Genomic DNA, 17,757 nt, shown 5'->3' with positions numbered 1-17,757 from the left:
GTAATATATCAAGGCAATTGAAATGAGCCAAAAACATAAAGACACAATATTTCTAGGTGTAGCAAATCTTTTGTTAAACACACGATGCTGCATAATCTGAAGTTGCGAAGCTCGTCAATTAAATGTTGTCAGGTAGTAGTGCAAGAACAATCAGGCACACGCTGTCCCTTGAAGCAGGCATCGTTTGAAGTACATTTTACGGAACCATGCTGAGTACCTTATAAAATAAGACACCTGTAATGAGATGCCAGCAAATGAGATGTTAACACTAAATTACAAAAAGGTCTACAAAACCCGCTCCTCCAGCTTACACTGTAACTGTGCTGTCCGTCCCGAGCATCTGGTGCTCTTTTCTCAAAGAAACTATACGTAGTTCCTTACGCACATTGACGCAAAGAATAAGCGCTACAAAGAAATAAGAAAGCGAAAGAGCTTCCGCAAAGGATAACCAAACAGTACAATCTCGGAGCGTTTACTATGCAGTTAACAAGCACATTCCTTCTGCCCCTTGACTAATGTATTGAACACATTATTTATTATTACTATTTGTTTACAGTTACTGCAATCACCATTTGGTGATTTCAGCAGGGTGGTACATATACTTAGTCGCTGACAAAAACATGACGGTAAAAGTGATGAATAAAAGTAAGCGGAGAACTAAAACCACTTTGGTAGCTTCTGTAAGAGTCGAGTAAGAGGTTTTTAGGTGTAGTTCACCCTTCAGCTCCACCTATTTATCGGGCACTAGAAGTAATTGCGTTATCTACGCGAAACTGCGTGCGCATGATGCGGTCAAGTATACAAAGGTATTTCAGGACATATCTTTGCACCATTGAAATCATTTAAATTGTACGAGTTCTGTCACGTCTTTTCGATACATTGTTGCAAAAAATGTAGTTTTTCTAATAAAAACTTTGCTGGCAATGCCAGAATTACTTATGTCCAGTACACTCACACCAAGATGCAATTGGTGCACATCGTGCGCAATTTAGAAGGAAAAAAAGAAAACAAGAGGTGGCTTGACGTGACACTCTTCAGGCCCAGTCATAGAAAATTAAAACTGGGGCATGCTGGGAATCTATCAACAGCATGAAGCATGAAGAGGATCAGCGAACAGGATCAACTTTTTCTCGTGACAAAACAAACCCCGCTTGTGTTTTATAAGAATATTAACCTAACAAGGCCAAAAGCAGCGCTCTATCTAAGAGAATAGCAGTATGTGTGTACCTATTTGTTCAACAAATTAATCCCAGTGTCCAATATACTGGACATGCTTTTCCTGTGAAAATCGTTCTACTAACATCTTTCTGAATTTTTTGCGGGCTTTTCAATAGCCTAGTAGCTAAAAAAACAAGATTAAAAACTTTGTTCTGCCCTACAGAAAGTTTGGGTCGGAAAGTAATATGGCTTGGCCCCAATTTAAGTATTGAACCTGATATTATGATAACAATAGATTACCTACGACGAGAAAAAAAAAACTAAAGAATGTAATGCAGTTGGTCGTAGCTTCTTCGTATATAAATTATGTATGACTATATCAAAACTGCGAGGACTCGAATTCAACCAAGGCAAGGAAAAAAAGAAGTCCTCAGTCTGAAAAATTGTTCATGGCCGGTCCGGAACCTGTTCGCGTACTCTACACAGGCCGGCTCTTAAACGGCGTGAGTAAGAATGCACTGACAGCGGGTCGCTATTCTTTGGTTCCCGCAATGAGGGGCGGGCGAGAACAGGTTGAAGAGCGAGGCCACTTCCGTAGGGAACTCGTCAGCGTCGTGGTGGGAGGAGAAAAGAGGGAACGAGGGGGAGGGTTCAACTTCATGCGGCACGTGGTGGACGTTTAAGGAACTAGCCCCTCGTGGGCCGGAATCCTGGCCTCGAGAAGTAAGTAGCGTCATGCGCGTCAATATGCAGGCTCCGCCCTTTCTCCCGAGCTTGGCAGCCTTGGAAGTGTAAGTGCCATTTTGTCTGTCCTCGATCTCGCATTTGCTTTTACAACCACGACAACACCGCCTTATGTTTTTCCCCGTGCGCCAGGAGAGGAGCCGTTGAGAGAGGATATACCTGTGGCCGTAGTGGGCTGCTCGACGTTCAAGGGGTGCCCCTGCAGCTGCTGACAGAGGAGGCAGAGATGAAGGAACGGGGTTGGTGCTACTTTAGATTTTTTTAGGCAGTTTAGACTGCCTGTAGCCCCACCTTCTGGGAATAGTGGCATATGCGTGGGCGGGACTAGTTTTTCAGTCTCCGAGGCAGCTAGCTCCTGTCCTGCAGCCACCTGGGCGTTGCCTCTGGGGACTTCTCAAGTTTCAAACTACGAGAAAGACGGGCGCCAATGTGGTCTTCTGAAATTGTGATTGGCGGCAGCTCTGAAGGTCTGCGTGCCTCAAGAATACAAAACGGAGCGAAAAGCATTGCCTTGAGCCACTTGGAGTGCACGGACCGTGCTTGGACACCGTTCATTATGTTCTCCGTGTGTATTACCGATCTTCAATACCCACATTCCGTGCGATTTGTGCCTGTTTAGTTTAAATAAAACGAGATTTAGGGCTTGTTTCTATATATGTGGGTACAGCGTAATATAAACAGGAAAACACACGGTGGGAAATATTGTTGACTATGCGGCTTAAGCGACCGCAGTGGGGGGTAGAGTGGTTATGGCACTTTTCTGCGGGCCCGAAGGCCGCTCATAGTGCCGGCCACGGCCGCCGCATTTTCGAGTGAGGCCCGTGTGCTCAGACTTGGGTGCACGTTAAAGAATCCCAGGTGGTCGAAGTTTTCGGAGGCCTTCTCTATGGGGTTTCCCATTATTATATTGTGTTTTTTTTGGAGGGAAACCTTCATATGTTATTATTATCATGCAGCACAAGGGAGATTCGTACCGCTAAACAATCTAAGACTCGGTTATTTCTTAATAGTGCCACGTGAAGCATTTTCTATGAGGCACCAGAACAAAGAACATAATGCTCTAGTAACTCGACTAGCCGTAGTGTTTATGGTGCCTACACAAAAGTTCAGTGAAGGAACCCTAAATCACTTAGTCAGCATGGCCAGAAAACGCTGCCAGTCAATAGTGACTGTGAGCGAAACAATGCAGTGTGGCAAGCGGTCTTGAATTCGCTAATAATTCTGAAATGTAGATAGAAATTTCTCCTTATTCTCTCGACATATAATGTCATAAAGCCAAATGTTCATGTCCTAAGCCCGAGGTCTCCGACTATTGACTGATTTCTGCATTATGTGTTGCCCCACCTGCGGCGGCTGCATTTTCGATGGAGGCGGAAATGCTGTAGGCGCGTGGGCTCAGATATGGGTGCACGTTTGGGTGCAAGAACCCCAGGTGGTCGAAATTGAGGTGGTCGAAAAAGTAGCCGGTGGTCAAACCCTGAAGAACCCCAGGTGGTCGAAAGCAAGGGCTCCGTGTACTGAACGCAAGACCAGTGCTCATGCGACATTGTAAACAGCATTGTTATCTACGTGTTAGTGCAACTTCAAAGAGAGTGGCAACAACTTGTAGTGTGTTTGACAATCGGCATACGTCAAAAAAACGCGTACCAAAATGAGCGTACAGTGTTGCCAGCATTCCCGTCAACATTACTGCCAACTTGCTTACAGGTGTACGCATCTGTGATAAAACACAAAATACTTTTTTTCTTGTTTCAGTCATGTAAAGGATAGTTTATATAAACAGAAGTACGATTGAAAATGTGTTAAGAACTATCAGACGCAAAATATTGCATGCATGCGGAGAAAATGCTGTGCCGCCTAATGGGTCCCTTGCGGCTTCTGTACAAAGCTTGTGAAAGTGCCGTGTCGCTTAACTCCATCTCCGTTGAACTCCTTAATGAAGTTTAACGTTGATGGAGTTTAACAGAGTTGGTGGTGGCCATGCTACTGGGGTATTACGAACCACTTACGCACGCGTGAATGCGCTAGCGTGTGATCGTGTTCTGGCAGTGCTTGGGCCAGCTGTTGCCCGTGCGTAGCTAAGGGTGGTTATGCACACCGGGGTTGAACTTCACCATAAGCTGCCTGGCATCTAGAAAGGTGCTCAAGACTATGACGCGTGCGTCTTGCGCCCTTGTCATTCGCGCTTTCCCTTGCGTTGGTTTTTGCACGCTCCCTGGTACGAGAGGTGAGAAAAACAGCCTGAAGCGTGTGACAAATCTCTAACTCTACTTGACCTTAATGGAGTAAAAAAATAATAAAATACTGCTAGTCCGCTCATCTGGTGGAAATGAACTGCTTGACTAAAGCCATTCGATGATTACTTCGAAAAGTGTTGCAGGGCCACCTTTGTATACATGAGTGCCTGTGCAACTTGTATAGGGAATGGTAGCATGTGTGCGTCGAATGCTCGACACTGTAGATCCACACGTGCGTCTTTGTCTGTGGTCCTTCTCGCGGATGGTGGGATAAGTTTTAAACTGGTGGCTATGTTTGACCATTCTAGCAGACATGTTTAACTCAATATTGTACTCAAACACGTAAGCAATGGCATAAACATAATTTTCAGTAGTAAAGTTGTCCCAAGATAGCGCTGTTCCATCGGAACGAGTTAATTATATGTGGCAATTTTCAGGTACTTGGGCGCGTCGGTACGGTTGCCCACATCTACTTTGATGGCGACATCCAAGTGAACTTTCGCAACGGAAGGAGTTGGTGCTTCAACCCTGACCTTGCGGAGGCAGTGTCGGATGATGAATCTGAATGTAAGCATCATGGGCATTTTGGGCTCGTACGAATGAGAACTTCCGATGGAGGCGGAAATGCTGTAGGCCCGTGGGCTCAGATTTGGGCGCACGTTAAAGAGCCCCAGGTGGTCTAAATTTCCGGAGCCCTCCGCTACGGTGTGTCTCAAATCATACGGTGGTTTTGGGAAACCCCACATATCAATCAATCATCAAATGAGAACTACCATGAATGCTCTTGTGAGTCGAGCACCACTGCTCACGTGGAAGTGGCGCGAACGAGAGATAACGACACCAGATGCAGCGACACAGTGGTGCAGGTGGGGAAAGTCGCGCGCGTTCCATTCGCAATCTTCGCTTTCGAAGAAACGATTCTTCAAAGTCAGTGCGTGTACATAAATGCGGAAAGCACACGTAATGGACGTACGCTCTTTTAACGCATTATAGATTGACAGAAGGACAGGTGTGATCGGTCGGGTAGTCGGTGAATGGAACATACACTGTTAGTTACAAGTTGCACGTTTTGGATGTGTTGTTGATGAAAATAACTAGAAGCAGCGCGAAACCGCGACGACAAAAGGAGCACACGCAATAGGACTGGCGCTGGTCCTGCTATTATTCGTAACATGCTTATGCATTTAACAATCGCTGAAGTAATTGCGCGCTCCGAGCAAGCGACATTATCTTCGGGGGTTACACAAAGGCCGGATAAGTCAGAATCAAGCGTGTGGCCACTTCCCTTGCCACCTCAGTTACCACAATAAACATTCCGTAAGGAAATCGATTTGACTGTGGCGAGATGGCGTGCACTCCTGTAATTCCTTGTGCTGAAAGCCATGCATGGTTGTTCAGTTAAGTTAGGGACGTTGTTTCTGGAACGTTCGGTAAAATACTGAGAGCCGGAAGGGCATACGTGCGTGCCGCATATCAAAAAGAAACAGTTTCGACCTTACGGCTCATTCACACGTTCTTACTGTAGCCATATAACAGAACAGCTTAAAGAAGAATCTGGTGCTTGCTTCCCCATCGTCACTGCGATGAAACAAAAGAACTAGTAATCGAATCTCTTTATATAGCAACCAATCCTTACAACGTTCACTATGATGTAGCAGTACTCATGCTAGGAAAGTAGCGATCCACAAATATTTTCTCGAGTTATTTCATAGTTGCTGTAATAAATCGCGTGCGGTGTTTTTCCAATGTTTGCTGTCACGGAGAAGGCAAGTTCGAGTAATCACCTCAATAACTGTATTTTCCCGGCGACTCCGAACAAACATTGCAAACAGATGCACGTTGTTTGGGAAATATTGATCCGGTTCTTGATTTAGCACGGGGTCATTTAGTCAAGTTCGCCGTCTTTCGATGTTTGTTAGGACGTTACGGTAATACCATCTAATTATATAGGTGCCATAGTACACAGGGATCTTCACGAGTGCTTTGTTCTTGACAGCAGTCGCCTTTGCGCTAACTTCGGTGAGCTGCCGATTGAACCGAGCTGTGTTTATTCAGTTACGTTTCTCATGAGCTTAATTCTCGTTGTGTACAAAGTGGTTTACTCTGTGAGTTCTGTACTAAAGCTTCTATACTTGACGAAAATCATTATAACCGCACCCTCGAAAACTAGGAGATTTACGACAAGGTTACCCTCTGTATGAATAAGAATACATCAAACATTGTATGTCGATTTATATTCATTTGTGTTTTATTTCACTAGCCAGTGACTCTGATAGCGAGGTTCCTGATGCTCTGCAGCGCATGATGCGTGACTTACTCGGAATCGACACCACAGGGGTAAGTTGCCTTGAGCAGTCACACTTTCAATCACGAGCTGTAGTCGTGTACACTTTACGAGATAAACGCGTGCGTGCGCCTGCGTGGTTCGCGCGACCGTGCAATCCAGCCACTGACCTTTCGTGCCATGGTGCGATGGAAAGCATGCATCATGCAAATGACTAGCCATTTGTAGACGCTATACTAAAAAAAAATGCTAACTGCAACGTCGGCAAGCATCGGACGAACGCCATTAAGTGGAAGCTACATATTGTCAGCAATGAACGACGAAACAGTGTCAAAAACTGCTACAAAGGCTGTTCTAGACTTTATAAAAAACAGTGGACTGGATACTATACTGTAGGGTACTATACTAAGTGGCTACTGTACATACGCCCCATCTCTTCTTGTCTCCATCATCACCCTTCATCCCTCTTTCCTTCCCCTTTTCCTTATCCCCTATGTAGAGTAGCAGGCTAGAGCAAACTAGCTCAGGCCGACCTCTCTGCCTTCTAATAAATTCTTACTCTCACACATACATCAGGTGTTTTTGAAAGAAATATACTTTTTTCAGTGCGCAAGGAAGGTTTCAGAAAGAAGACAGATAGCACAGAGCGCGCACTCACAGCCATTGTATTGCACAGATGCTGGATATACATATACACAGTCAAGAGGGGAGGAGGCGACACGCAGAAAAAATGAGCAAATAAGGGCGCAAGCGCCAGAACATCTTATTCAATTATTGAAACGAAAATGGAAATGAAAAGATAGTGGTATTCATTAACCAACAGATTGACGGACGGGCCACTTCCGCACTCAGTTGGCACAGTGATTTGCCAGGTGGCTGCTTAAGGATCTGCGCGTGAGATTCGCGTGCTCCCAAAAGGCTGTTTCACATGGCGCGATTGCAGCGAAAAAAAATCGTTCCGTTCGCTCCAATCACTCTGTTCGCAACCGCCGCTAATGGCGGTTTCGTTTCACGTGGACCGAGAACGGTCCGCGATTTTCGCTCTGCGGCTGGAAAGGCGAGTTCTTGCCACCGCTCTTTGTGGCAGACACGAATGTTTATGTAATAATATGTGCATTATGATATCATGGAGTTTCCGTGAACGGTAACGAAGGGCCCGCTTGTTTCGTCTTTTAAGAACACTGTTCAATCTCAATTCATTTTAAATTGCAACACGTCGACTCTACTTTGACAGCTTTGCTGGCCCGGCCTTATTTCGACGGGGCCCGACCGAAAATCGCTGCCGCCGCAGCGATCAGAGCGAAAACTTCCAATGTTGGAAGTTCGCCGCGGACCGCTGTGGCGGGAGCAAACTGTCCCCCCCCCCCCGCCCCCATTTTTTTTTTCACTGCGAGCGAGTTCGCGGCCCGAAAATCGCTACTTTTTGTGTCATTTAAAATGGCCTTAAGGCGATCGTTCAGTCGGTGCCTCGTATGTCCAATGTAGTATCGACCACATGAGAGCTGAATAAGATACGCAACGCCTATACTACATTGTACGAACATTTTTGCGTGATGTCTTCTTTCTGAAACCTTCCCCGCGCACTAAGAAAGTATATTTCTCACAAAGTGAAATACCAACTAGCCCAAGTAGCCACTTTTTTGTTACAGCTGGTGGTTTGTGCATTCATTCTTACCCGCTTCGGCATCGCGCAGACACTCTTTTACTAACTCGCGAAAAGGTGCATTGCAGTGCGTGACGTTCGGGTGGTGGTGTGCCAAAGCACATGGGTCTGGTCACGTGGTTATTTTCGGAGAGGGTCAGAAGATCGCTCGTAAGTCCTTATCCACCAACTGAACTAGGCCTAACCTCACGTTTCCCTCAAGTTTCTCTACCCTCTGCGTTACAAGGGCACAAGAGTGGAACAGGGTAGAAGGTAACAATGAGATTGGTTCATAAGTACGGGCTTAATTTATTTATTATGCTCAATAAGGACTCAAAATCGACTAGGAAAACTCGACATAAGGATGAGGTTGGTTTGTGAATACGGGCCATAGCTTTGTGCGCGTTGTGCTTTTTTCGCAAAGTGGGTGTTGAAGCCATGGACAACCCAAAAGTACACTTCACTCACTGAAGTGGCTGCGTCTGGAATTAAATGCTAGTTGTTTTTTTATATGAAATTCCAATAGCCGTGTGGCTAAACTGTAACTTTTTTTTTTTTGCGAGCAAGCGCTCTTCTCGTCATATTTGTCGTAATATGCATAGGAGCCTCCATTCACATCGCAGACCTTGTCACAATAAACTAGTTGGCAGCGCATTCACCGCTTAGCGAAAAATGGATGAAGCATGAACCTTTATGGTGTTGCTAAACCACACTGCTTCTCTTGTCCAGGATGGAATGGTTCGAAAATTGCAGCTTACACCGTTCCTTGTAGCCTGCCACCAGGGTGATGAGTCGTTTGTCATGGCGTCGATCACCACCGGTGCCAATGTGAACGAAAAAAACAACCATGGAGACACGGCGCTGCATTTTGGTGCCTATGGGCAAGTCATCGTGTTGAATTTGTTCTTTGAAAATTGGCGCGTTAGAAGGAACGCATGGTCGGTCATCTGCCTGCATAATGCTCTAGTACGTAAGATGTGAACCGAAAAGTCAACGCGTAGGAATAGTGGCAGATGACTTATTGGCGTAGCTATTCGCCGCGAAAGCAGCCCCTAGCCAGTCGGCTCTGTGATTAAAAGGGTAGAATAATATATACTGGTTGTGTAATTCTAGGCACCTTGTGTTAATTCTCGGCACCGACATGTGAAAAATAAAAAGAAGCAGAAATTACGCCATCTACCACTAAAGATAACCACGCGTACACGCGAAGCTACGCTGATGTTCACTTGTCTCCATTTGTATGTGGCCGCGCATGTTTCATTTTTGTGTGGAGTTGTGTATATGTTGTGTACCGTTCCCTATAGAAACGTTCCGTATGCGATGTTCAATGATTCCGTATGCTTCCGTAAGAGTCTTACGGAAATATATAGAAAATATATGGAAAATATATGGAAAATATACGGAAAACATATGAATTCCGTATAGAAACATATGGAATTATTTGACTCGCATACGGAACGTTTCAGTAGGGTTTATGCTATCGCCTCCCATTTGTGCGTATTACCGTTTGTATGCCACAAAGTGAACACCCAGTGCTGCTAGGAGAGTGAAACGGTGCTAGTACGCGTCGCAATATGTATGAGCGCCCAACTGCGGTGGATAGCTAAACGGGAGACGAGAAACTAAGCGAAGGCAGCGCTCCGGCACCTTCTTCCACTTCCTTCCGCTCACGCGAAAAAAGAGCCCACGGCTAGCCTGCGCTGCCCCATGCATGCGTCAATTCTCCCCCTCCTATCGCGAAAGAGTGGTAAGAGGGACCTCCCACCTGCCGCGAGGAGAGGGGGAGAGTTGGCGCATGAGCATTAAGGAAGGTCACGCCGCACAGCGGATAGAGCGCCGCCATAAGCTGTTCCGCATCTGAAAAAATTGCGGTGAAGCCCTGCCAACACATATACAGAACAGTGAGCTTTGGTTAACGACTCAGGAGCAGTGGCACAATGCTTCACATTTATATCAAGTCAATACAGTTGATCACTTTCTTTAAATCGATTTCTTAAGTTCATACTAACTACCAGCGTTCTTAAACGAATGCCTGTTCCTTTGCATATGTGGCGAGCACAACATCCGACACGGACTCAAAAGCTCGCCCTGACGTTTATTAGCACCTGTGAGACCCCGTATCATCGAAATGGCTGCTTGGTTCTCGACAAACGCGTTGGAAGCTCGCTCGCGGAATGCTTTATTTTTTTTCCGGGCTGACCGCGGAAAATTCAACACATTCCCGGCCAGGTGGGCCCATTTTTTGGCCGCTTCTCGGTGCCGTTTACTCCGCCACGCAAGCACGAACGCCAAGTCCAACGTCTCAATGCACGGCGCCATAAGCCCGCCAGCCTCCTAAGAGTGCCCGAATCCCAACGGCAATGCACCAGGCTTTTCCGAGAGCTAAATAAATGCCGTAAAGGTAGAAGTATAAGATATCCAGCAGGAAGATTTCGGCGAAGGAGCAGGCTGGTGTAACGTCAGGAGAACAAAGCAGGTCAGCAGCACATACAACAAGTCAATGCAAAATCAGCAGACAAAGACACAGCAACAGGCGGCTACCACGTCGACTGCGGGGATTGACGCAGCCGCCGTCACCTAATCTATCTCGAGTTTATGTAGGTTCACTGACGGCCTCGTCACGCATCTGTCACCAGCCTAGTGTATGAAAAAGGCCTTAACGATCGCTCGCGCCATCCTGTCTATGATTGTCGACACTTCCCTTTCATTCAGTAAAGGGTGTCAACTGCATTCCTTGCAATGCGGCAGTGATTAGACGACCTTTCAGATAATTGCTGTGGTGAAATAATCGGTTATATAAACAGCGCCCGGTTTGACCGATTAAAAACTTCCCACATGATAGCATAATATGACGTATACTACCCCCTTTTCACATTCTTTATGGTGAGGCATGAAAAACAAATCATCGGCCCGCACCATAAACATATATCAGGCAATGCCAATCAGAAAAAAAAAGAAAATGAAAAGGGCAGAGCCTTTTCACACTCACCCAACCTGTCCCGGTGTTTGACACCACACGCATTTTATTTTTTTTTTCGTCTCGTCACTTTCAACTTTTCTTTCAACCGCTGCGCAGATACGACCTAGCTTGTTCGGGGCAGAAAACACTTTAAGTCAATCCCAAAACCAACGGTGGTACTGGGCGAATCGCATGGATATGAGGGCTTTCTACGATCTTTCTCTTTTAGGGGCGAAGCTCCTTAGGGCGTGGGCTGTGCGTCCCCTGTAGCCTGTATGTAGCCACCTCTCGTTTAGTTCTTGCAGTGTCCACTAGATGGCGGTACCGTCTCCTGTATGTCGCCTCTTCTCGTTTAGTTCTTGCAGTGTTCACTAGATGGCGGCTCCGTCTTCTGCATGTAGCCACCTCTCGTTTAGTTCTTTCAGTGCTCACTAGATGGCGGGACTTGTAGCTGATGATGAAAAGATGCAAGATGTTATAAACTAGACGGCGGTACTTGTAGTTGATGATGAAAGATGCTAGATGTTATAAAATAGGAATGATGTTACATATGGCACGTGTCATTGGTGGAAGGCAATCGTTCGATTTAGTGCGGCGACGTACGCTAGGGGGAGCATTGTAATAAAATCGAGTAGGCAAAATGTACGGAAGATTCGTGGTTTACCAGGTTTTCCTCCAGAGCTTCGCCCACTCATCATCATTCACTTCGTGGATATGGCGGCACTTTTTTTTGTAGTATGCAGATGACGAAGATGTAAATAAGTAGTTAAGTCACGCTGCTGCAGTGCGTAGCATATGCAACACAAGCTAACCACGTAAAAACAACGCAGCTAAGGCGTGATTTAGTGCGAAAGCGTGAAGAGAGTCACCCAGGGTGAGCATCCCTATGAAAGGCAGCGCTTTACTCGCGGGCAACGTTGACGTTGCATAGGTGTCATGCACCGATTCAGTAGAGAAGAGCGGCGATATTATCAGTAAACTGTATAGTCAACGCATTTCATCCGCCGACAATCGGTTCAGACGGCACGGAACGGAGCACCGCTGCGTGCATTTGGATACGCGCCGCGGACCGTTTATCCACACCTGCGCGGGGACGGTACTGCCACCTATAGCCCGATCTCGCCCCGAAAAGGTGGCGCGCCGTGCAATCCAAGATGGCTGCGGGAGGACGATCAACCAGTGAACTCGCTTAGAAATAAATAGGACGTACTCCCTGTGCCGCTTTGCCCGGATGGTCTTTTGATCGTCGAATGAATGTATATCGGACCAAAGTTCTTTCTCAAACGATAGAAGCTAATGGATGTTCGCAACCTCAATTCTTTCCGCAGTGTGAAGGGTGGTGGTGTCAGCTGAACAACCGTGTATCGACGATGCTCTGCGTAATACTGTGCGTGGTACAGAAAGCTGTGCCAACTATAATTCACGTGTGAACTGAACGGCACTCCGAGATAATTGGTGCCGAGCCTGCCTGGCGGACTGGCCGCAGTGGTAGGCCACTAGCGAGTAGCGCGCCGTCGCGGCTGCACATGACTGAATGTTTAACATAGCGATGGTTTGCAAACATACTACGTTGTCGTCATTATTTGCACTGTAAGCATCATGCAGCTGCTTGTTCAACGGAACACAAGCATTTAACTTCCCATTAAGTAGCGCTTGTGTCAGTCATGATCAGACTCTTAACAGTGCGCTATTCGCTGCTCTCGGATGTTGCGGGTTCCATCAGCGCGATCGAAACAGCGATATCGAAACGAATACACGCGTACGCTTTTCGCATCGTCAAAATTGCGAAAATCTGTCGAACAACGTCGTTTGGATGGCACTGGTGAAATGCAGGAAAAGTTTGCGTGAACTCTAGTCGTAACTGCAAATTTCATAGCTCTAACCATTTCGCTTTACTGGTCGAGCGTGTTGGGGGCATGCGGTGCTTTGTAATCCACTGTAATTGGGTTACATTCAATGCACAATAAAAACCATGCTTTTATTTTGAGCTCGCTGAAGGATGTTATACAATAAATACAATCAAAGTGACATACGAGCGAGAAAAAAAAATAACGCACGACGGGACGTGAAGTGCAACTCGCTGCTCGTGAGCTAGCAGCTGATCGTGTGTACACTGTAAACAAAAGTTAGCCGAAATGGGAGTTTCTCCAGCACATGAGCCCACAAAACTCCCCTGCCCCAATTATTTACTCCCTGGTAGGGAGTGAACTCGGCACATGTCATCGTAAAACGCCCCCTCCTTAATCACAGAGTTTATGAACGACATGACCTTGTTAAACTCCCCAGGGAGTTTCAGGTCACGTGGTTACAAACTCCCTATAGGAGCTTTAAAAACCCTCTTTGGGCGTGACGTGTGTGTGTGTATGTGTCTGTACGGGCATATGTTTGCACGTTGGTGTGAAACACATGTGATTTGTGTGGCTAACCGTGTAAGCATCTGTCAACAGGCAACGAAATTATAAGTGCAGCGAAGAATAGCAACGACCGGTTGGTATTTACTGGGAACATTTCAATATATTTCGCACCTTAAACCACGCTGCACATCGGTCCGATTCCTCAACGAAACGTCCTGAATGCCACGCTTCAAAGGGCCGAGTAACAAAAAACTTCGAAGAATAAATTAATGGTAGCAAAAGTAAGCTGTTACGATCGTCAGCGGCTGCTCCTGGAGTTTCACCATCAGAAACTTCGAAGTGGTCTGAAGTAGGCTTCGCTCGACTACGGCAGGCTGGCCGGCAACCGGTCTCAGAGTTGCGCCGGCGACGCGCTCGCCCCGTCTCCGCCGATAGTGGCTTCTCGGAGTGTCACCGGTATTTCACCGGCTGTAACATCTAAGTGGTAAGAAGGCCTCGCTATGCCGTCGGTATCAAGCCGGCATCGTATCGAACTCGAACTGTGCGCTAGCCACCGCGGCAAGCGCTACGAGCTAGCACCGACCACCGGCGATGCAAAGAATGTGTTTCACAAAAAATGAAGGCTGCTGGGATGTATAACAGTCTTCTGCGCCTTGCGACCGTAGCTGTCAATGACTAACTACAAGGCGAGCGCCGAACGAGGCGGAGTACGATCGTCAGCGATTGCACCGTAAAACTTCGAAGCGGTTCGAAGTAGGCTTCGCTCGACTACGGCAGGCTGGCCGGCAACCGGTCTGAGAGTTGCGCCGGCGACGCGCTCGCCCCGTCTCCTCCGATAGTGGCTTCTCGGAGTGTCACCGGTATTTCACCGGCTGCAACATCTAAGCGGTAGGAAGGCCTCGCTATGGCGTCGGTATCAAGCCGGCATCGTATCGAGCTCGCACTGCGCACCGGCCGCCGTGGCGAGCTCTGCGAGCTATACATGCAATGCATGCGAGCAACGGGAACAGCGACTGCGAACCGTCTCATTCGTTTAAGTCTATCGCTCCGTAGCTTAAACTGCGTGGATAGCGGACACCTATTTCTGTGCATGGGAAAAACGAGACGTAAACTGCACATCAGCAAGCATTTTGTGATCGCCAGCTGTCATTCATCGAATCACCGTGCCGTACTCGTGAGTGAGGCCTAGTCGTCTCGAACGCGGTAGCGGCGGTCTACCTCGGTTCATCGCTGGAGCTGCTGAATGTGCCTCGTTAATGTGTTCATTCAAGGCCGCGCGCACTTTGTGTATGATTCAGTGCATTTTACGGGTCCACAAACAGCACTGCTGATGCGAATTCAGCCTGTACGACAGAGCGTCAACTGATAAAACTTTTTCGTTATAGTAAAAAAATATTAAATATTAGGCAGGATTAGGATAAAAGGCATGTGTGTTGAAGTGCTTACATCAGACCACCGCAAGTTTATACTTACGCCGTGCGTATTTATTGCTTAATTATTAGAAACAAAAAGGCTTTAACCTGGGCTACAGGAGGTCAGAATGTGGTGCCTATATATACTCGGTGACTATATGGTAGGTGTGTACTGCGTGTGGCAAGCTGTGGTGAGTGCGAGTGTTGTGATATTACGTGAACGTTGTGATAATGTTTGTGTACTGTAATCATTGTTGTGCGTATTAAATGTAATGTAATTAAAGTTACGCTTGCGCATGGTACGGCTGCTGACGTAATTTTTTTTCTCGGTCGATGCAAAAAATTTACTCCCATACTGACCTGAAAAAGTTCCCCTATGGATGTAAATAAAAACCCCCCTGACACCATGCGAAAACCCCCTTCTGATGGGGAGTAAATTTTTTACTCCCAGAGACGGGTTTTTTAAAACTCCCATCTGGGTGTGCGCTAGAGGACAAGGTCATTTACTCCCATTTCGGCTTATTTCTGTTTACAGTGTAGTGGCTAAGGTACTCGGCTGCTGACCCGCAGGGCGCGGGTTCGAATCCCGGCTGCGGCGGCTGCATTTCTGATGGAGGCGGAAATGTTGTAGGCCCGTGTGCTCAGATTTGGGTGCACGTTAAAGAGCCCCAGGTGGTCGAAATTTCCGGAGCCCTCCACTACGGCGTCTCTCATAATCATATGGTGGTTTTGGGACGTTAAACCCCACATATCAATCAATCAAATTAGCAGCTGATCGTTCATCGTCGCTGTCACTCTCAGCGTGTTGACAACTATCTACGTCCACTGAAAAATCCTCCACGTCAAAACAGTTTTTTTTTAACATCACTGCTTAAAGTAATCAGAGGAATTCTTTCCGCCGAACGACTTCGATTGCACCAACAACGTTTCATTCACCACGCAAAACACCCACACGGCTTCCTTCACCACGTTTATCTGCGGGTACGGTGATAATTTCGCTCCGATACCCGGCAAGAAAGGAATCGCTTGCAGTGTGCTGCCATTTATCAATGAACGCAAAAAAAAAAAAAACAAGAGCTGCAGCGTAGGCCAAGGTTTGGAAGCGAAAATCTTGAGCCTATACTCTACTTTCAGCCTCCAATGAATGTTGTGGGATGACTGCACTACAAAAGCACTCACGAATTCTATACGCACGTAAAGAAGGCGATTTTAAACTGTAAAGGTCAGACGATAACATTCAACTATCCAACGTGGTTGCAAATATTCTTGCGATGCTGACATGTGTAATATGCGGGCTACAACCAAAAGCGCGAGTTGCCACGTATTTTCACGAAAACTTCGCGTGCCGCAAGTACGAATCAGATTTATCGTGTCACGGACAGTCCGGTATATTCACTGATTCATGAAATATACAAAGTAGTTTGTGTTAGTTTCTTGCTAACGCGTTAACACTGTGGCTATCACCGCCCAACAAGGGAGCGTTGGGACGAGCGTCTGCTTATACTGATCATCCTCGAGAGGATGCTCCTGAATTCCGCTAGGTGGCGTGACTGTCTAGGAACATAGCGAATAAACTGATGTGCACCCGCATTTAGCCCATGCATGGCACTAGTCTCTTATGTTACCCATTTGTTACTTTTTTTTTTTCAGTGACAAGCCAGCTATTCTGGAGTTGCTAGTAAACTTGGGCGCTGATATAAATGCGAAAAACAAGAAAGGGTACACGGCTCTTCATGTTGCTGTCAACAAGGACTCTGTAGCGTGTGTGCGCGTCCTCACCAACTACATTAGTGATCTAAACGTGAACACTCAGGTAAGTACGAGTTTATTGATTCAATTTCAGCTATTTGCTACTTGCAGTGCCACCAACCACTTGGTTGTCCTACGTTTTGAACGCTGTACTTCAAAGTGAAGCCACACAGCTCACGTTACAGTCTTTATAAAAAAAGAACTTTGTAATCTGATGTTTGATTCGAAGCGCGGCTATATTTACGTATTATAGTATGACTTCTTTAACGTGATATTGTTAATGAGCTCGTTTCGGAGAAATTCAGCGGCAGTGGCAGCGTTTTTCGGTTTTGAGCAAAAAAGCGGCGTTGTCCAAAAAAAAAAGCTTTAAACTTACGAAAATAAAAAAATACACCATTTCCCGCTAAAGAGAATGACGTGTTGATGTGTAGCAGCGGGTGCTAACCTCGCCGTTTCGCAACCAGTGGGCACCCACTGGCGGTGACGTTGAGGCTAGCGTGCCTCGCGGCGTTGTGTAGGAGAAAAACTTGGGGAGGTGCAAATCCCGCAGTGTGATGGACCGGCGTATACCCTACCGCAACATGCCAATCGCTGTCGATGGGCAACGGGAAGAAGAGGACACCGATTGGACACAGAGACCCGCAGTCTGTTTTTAGTTAATGTGCACGCTGTAAATTTTTATTGTTCGACAACACACAGGAGAAATCTCCCAGTGGCACTACCTTGGAGGTAAAGATCTAGTGCCTCTGTATAAGGGGTGGCCAGGGAACAATTATTGCATATGGGCCTCTGCTAGTGAATACAATTGTGCAGCGCGAGCTGTTGTTTTTTTTTTTCAATCAAGAAAGAGACGAGCGTAAAAAAGGAGAGAGGGAAGGGGACTTGGATGAGCAATGGGAGTGTAAACGCTGTGGAGAAGAATGCCTAGAAGAGAGAGAGGGAAGAGCGAGCATACCGGGTTAGCGGATGGTTCCTGCGTCCGCACTGCATGGCGAGAGAGGAGGAACATAGGAGAGGCGAGAGAGGGGGAGTGGACGCGCATGAGCAGTAAGGGTGGTCACAACGCACACCGGATTCAGCTCGACCCTAACCCGCTTCGCATCTAAAACGAGCTGAAGGGTGTCAGCATTTTGGCTTTTCTTGAGTAATGGTTCAGGTAACACCGGGAAGCAAACGCGGGCTAGCTATTGAAAGAGCGATGGGTACACGACCTTATTA

The 17,757-nt window shown here is 46.8% G+C and overlaps 1 protein-coding gene across 6 annotated transcripts in view; it reads left to right on the top strand.

The window, feature by feature from the left end:
• The window catches only part of LOC119173915 (E3 ubiquitin-protein ligase MIB2), a 121,614-nt gene that overhangs the window by 73,754 nt on the left and 30,103 nt on the right, over nucleotides 1–17,757 (top strand). For 5 of the 6 annotated variants that reach the window (XM_075889752.1, XM_075889749.1, XM_075889748.1 and 2 more), the window contains 4 exons: nucleotides 4,577–4,706; nucleotides 6,400–6,476; nucleotides 8,795–8,946; nucleotides 16,441–16,603. In XM_075889752.1, coding sequence (XP_075745867.1) covers nucleotides 4,577–4,706; nucleotides 6,400–6,476; nucleotides 8,795–8,946; nucleotides 16,441–16,603 — 522 coding nt within the window. The remainder of the gene's footprint in view (nucleotides 1–4,576; nucleotides 4,707–6,399; nucleotides 6,477–8,794; nucleotides 8,947–16,440; nucleotides 16,604–17,757) is intronic. The other variant, XM_075889747.1, reaches the window with a different exon arrangement.

The sequence above is a fragment of the Rhipicephalus microplus genome, chromosome 3 (assembly GCF_043290135.1).
Source record: "Rhipicephalus microplus isolate Deutch F79 chromosome 3, USDA_Rmic, whole genome shotgun sequence".
In the NCBI taxonomy this organism is placed as follows: Eukaryota; Metazoa; Arthropoda; class Arachnida; order Ixodida; family Ixodidae; genus Rhipicephalus; species Rhipicephalus microplus.
This window is presented reverse-complemented; position numbering and strand designations above follow the sequence as displayed.